Source organism: Vipera ursinii (assembly GCF_947247035.1).
Source record: "Vipera ursinii genome assembly, chromosome: Z".
Lineage (NCBI taxonomy): Eukaryota > Metazoa > Chordata > Lepidosauria > Squamata > Viperidae > Vipera > Vipera ursinii.
In genome coordinates, this window is record NC_139517.1 from 25,956,116 (window position 1) to 25,960,821 (window position 4,706).

Here is a 4,706-nt window from a genome sequence, read left to right on the forward strand (position 1 = left end):
CCCGGCATCCATAGTCCTTCTGCACTGATGTCCTTCGTGGAGAGGCTTGTGGGGTCTCCTGTACTTCAAGGAGTTTTAGAAGCAGTTCCTTGCATTCTGGTGTAGACATTTGATCCACGCGTTGCTTGCGTTGGGCCCAGAGCGCTTCTGCTGCATCTTGACAGTCTTGGGCGGACTGTAAAACTTCCAAGCTTCCCTCTGTGGTGTGCAGAAGGAAGCCATCTGTGCTCTCACCTGGAGCGGGACTTGCTTCAGGGGCTAGAGCTGTTGATCTTGATTGAAGACTCCTGGTCACAATCTGCGATTTCCGGCCATCCATTTCAGTTTCAAATCTAGGCATTAGCTGCAGGCTTTGGAAGCGTTCCCTTTAACCATCCTCTCTGCTACCAACTTGTGAAGCAGCTTTCACAAGAGATCGATGGAACGTTAAGGTGCTTCCAAGTGAAATAGGCAGAATGCAGAGATGCAGTCATTATGAAGCTTTATTCATCGACAGGTTATATAAAAAGAGCTATATGGCATGGAAGCATCCATGCATGCAAGAGAGAAGATAGAAAGAGAAGCAGAACTAGAACAAAGAAGCAGCCCCTGGGCAGAGGTATTTATGGGGGGTCTCGGCCCCTCCCTAGCCATAAAACTCTCTCGCCAATGGGGCTGCTGCAGGGGAGCAAAGAAGCCTCTTTGCTCCATCTGATGACCTATTTGGGGAACTGCCATGGCTGGCACAAAACATGTAACATCTAACTCTGGGTTGTCCAATTTTCCAAATGGTTTTGAACTAGAATTGGCAAAATAAGACAGAAACCTGGAGGATTCTCACAGGTTTCTTCCCAAAATACCCTGAGTGTCAGAATGGAAAATATTCCTCTAAGAATGCAGGAAAGATATATGATCCCAATTAGAGAACTGAGATGAAATCAGGACATTCCTATTCTTGAACAAGGAGGGGATTACTCTTTCCCCCCCATAATACAATTTGATCCATTTCAGGTTTTACATCTGTAAGGGTAAATCTAACTTTATTTAGATCAAGGTTGAAAACATCATACTTTTATTAGACTACATATCTTGTTATACTGATCAATTAGCATGGAAAGCAGGAGACCATGAGTTGGTCTGCCTTAGCCATGAAAGCTAGCTGGGTGACTTTGGGCCAGTCACTCTCACCTCACAGAGTTGTTGTTGTGGGGAAAATAGGAAGAAGAAGGTGTACTGGATAGGTTCATTGCCTTGAGTTATTTGTAACTCGTGTGTGTGTGTGTGTGTCTGTGTGTGTGTGTGTGTGTGTGTGTTTAAATAAGTGAGTGTATGATGAGATGTTAGCAATTCCACTGGACTTCGACAAACATCAATTTGCCTACAGGGGGAACAGGTCGACAGACGATGCCATAACTACTGCTCTACACTCTGTAGCAAGCTATCTAGAGAAACCTGGAAGCTATGTCAGGATGCTTTTCATTGATTACAGCTCGGCTTTCAACACCATTTTGCCGAACATTCTTACTGAAAAGCTGACTGACTTGAATTTTTCCTCCTCCATCTGCAATTGGATTAGACTTTCTTAGGGATCGGCTACAAACAGTGAGGGTTGGGTCTGAAGCTTTGCACCAGCTCACCACAGGGCTGCATGCTTAGCCCCTACCTGTACTCATTGTACACATACAATTGTGTATCATCCAACCCATCTACTTCAATAATTAATTTCGCAGATGATACCACTGTAGTGGGTCTTATTACAGGTGGAGATGAAACAGCCTACTGGGGGGAGGTACAAAAACAATCCATATGGTGTTCAGAGAACAACTTGCACCTGAACATCAGCAAAACAAAAGAGATGGTGCTTGACTTCCAGAGGAAAAGAAAGGAACATGTCCCACTTTACATTGGGGGGGGCTGTGTGGAGAGAGTTTCCTCATTTAAATTTCTGGGAGTCTACCTCTGTGAAGATCTTACCTAGAAAGTTAATAGGACCCAGGTAGCCAGAAAGGCCCAACAGAGATTCCACTTCCTCAGGGTCTTGTGGAAGAACAGGATAGAACAACGGCTAATGAACTTCTTTTACTGGTCTACTATAGAGATTGTCCTCTCACACTGTATTGTGATTTGGTATGCTGGCCTGACAGACGTGGATAGGAAAGTATTACAGAGTGTGGTGAGCACAGCACAAAACATTGTGGGCTGTCCCCTGACACCACTGGATGACATCGCCAGGGCTCGCTGCCTTGAAAGAGTGAGGAAAATTCTCAGGGATGACTCACACCCTGGTCAGTATCTCTTTACTCTCCTACCATCTGGTAAGAGATACAAGAGTATAGCCAGCTGTACCAACAGGCTGAAGAACCGTTTTTATCCATGGGCTGTCAGGCTCTTGAATGGGAAATAATTTTATAATTTTATGTGTGATTGACTTGTGAGGCCGGTGTGTTTTGCAATTAGCTCACATGGTGTAACAAGATGGAGGGTTTGTTGTCACTGTGAGTTGTGGGGGGGACACGAAGGGAGGCTCAGCCAATCTCAATGTATACATGGTTGTACTTTGACAATAAAGGTTCATTCATTCAAATAATGGGAATTATAATCTAGGTTTTATTTCTCTTCATTATGCTTTAGATTTGCCAAGAATTCCCATCTTATAATTCTGGCAATCATGCTCCTAAGATATCTAGAAAGCACCAGGCTGAATAAATGTATTTTAGTTTAAATATAACTTCAAAATATAATGTTTGATTACACACAAAATATTGAAGATTTTCTACCTTAGTGATTAGTTTACAGGGGCTAGTATCAAAAAGATGCTGATTCCCTGTGAATCAACATGGTTCACATCACATAATTATATTCTGATTAAACATTTAGCATTTATGTAGTATCCCTGTACTGCTTATATTAAATAATATATTTATATATGAGACAAGCTTAAGCAAATGAAGACAAATTATTATATTGTGCTAAAACGCGATCTGTTGAGCTGAAAGTAGAGAACATACATTTTAAATTATTGGGAGGGAAACTCCAAATATAACATTTGTAAAACATACTTTGAATAATATAGTAAAAGATTTATTTGTTTGTTGTATTTATCTATTTATAAAAGACAGAATCTATCTAATTTATTTGGTCCACTAGTTATCTTTGTATGCAAATACCAGGAGATTAAGTGGAAGGAGACAGAGTACAACATGAATAATACTACAAGAAACTCATCTGATATTATTATCTTTGCCTCATATATTCAGTGCTATCATAGCTTTCCATAACATTATGGTTGCATGGTCAGGCCAGGAAGTACTATACAAACAGCAATGTGTTTCACCAGAAATCATAGTCTTACTGTGAATCCACCAGACTTTAATTAAATCAACAGAAGACATCTTAATCATATGTACCCTTTGAAAAAATAGTTGGCTTGTGTAGTGGAAGAGAAAGAGACAAAAAACCAACATCTTTAACCAAATGGGAACCCAACTAGCATTTTACTAAACGTTCAAACTAAATTCCAGTGATGTATTCTTTTAACAGTACATAATTTAGCAACTGCTTTTCCAAAAGCCTCTTTTACCTCCCTGTTTCTTAGGCTGTATATCAAGGGATTTAATAAAGGTGTCAGGACTGTATAAAACAGAGACAAAACTTTGTTGATTTCTCGCAGTCCATCTGTTTTTGGCAAAATGTAGACAATCATTATTGAACCATAGAAAAGGGACACCACCATGAGGTGTGATGAACAGGTTGAGAAGGCCTTTTGCCTTCCATTGCTGGATGGGATTCTCACAATAGTAGAAATTATATGAACATAGGATGTCAAAGTCAACATAAAAGGTGGCAATGAACATACAGCAGCTAGTAATGCAGTTAAAATTTCAATTACATGTGTATTATTGCATGCAAGATTTAGTATTGGATTGAAATCACAAAAGAAATGGTTGATTTCAATGGGGCCACAGAATTTTAACTGGTACATTAGATACATAGTTATATTAATAGCCAATGATCCACTTATCCAGGATCCAGCCACAAGCTTCAGACAAACCCTGCCATTCATAATGGCTTTGTAAAGTAGTGGATTACAGATTGCTACATATCTATCATAAGACATTGCTGCTAGAAGGTAACATTCAGTGGCTGCCAAGAAACCAAAGAAGTAGTATTGTATCATGCAGCCAATTATAGAAATGGCTATTGGACCATCACATAGAAGGTTGGTCAATGTTACTGGAAGAATATTAGAGCTGTAGCATGTCTCAAGACAGGACAAATTACACAGGAAGAAGTACATAGGAGTGTGAAGATGATAATCAGTAACAATCAGGACAATTATAAGGATATTCCCAACCATGGTCATAATATAGACCATCAGTAAGAGGATAAAGAGAAGAAACTGCAGATCACCAAAATCTCCAAATCCCAGCAAAAGAAATTTGGTAATGGTTTGATTTTGTTCTTCACTTGGGGCCATTGTTACAAAATGATATCTGTAAAAATGAAATAAAATACATAACAATTGAAATTGTCAATGAAATTCTGTCATTTCTGTGAAAGAGTATTACATTTATTTAAAGCAAATTCATCTTTCATGCAACTAGAAGTGGGCTATGACCACATTCTATTCTTATCTTGTGATAATTAAATGCCAAGTTTTAAATCAAGTCCAGGAAAGATCACCAATATAGTTGTGTGAAAACTAGAGTATGGTAGCTAGATAATAT

The 4,706-nt window shown here is 39.3% G+C and overlaps 1 protein-coding gene across 1 annotated transcript; it reads right to left on the bottom strand.

The window, feature by feature from the left end:
• Positions 1-3,484: 3,484 nt before the first annotated feature.
• On the bottom strand, positions 3,485-4,456 carry LOC310650111 (olfactory receptor 5G9-like; the record flags this gene model as incomplete). The annotated part of the gene is made up of 1 exon (XM_083378945.1): positions 3,485-4,456. One exon carries the CDS (start codon positions 4,454-4,456, stop codon positions 3,485-3,487), a length of 972 nt encoding a protein of 323 aa, XP_083235071.1.
• Positions 4,457-4,706: the final 250 nt, after the last annotated feature.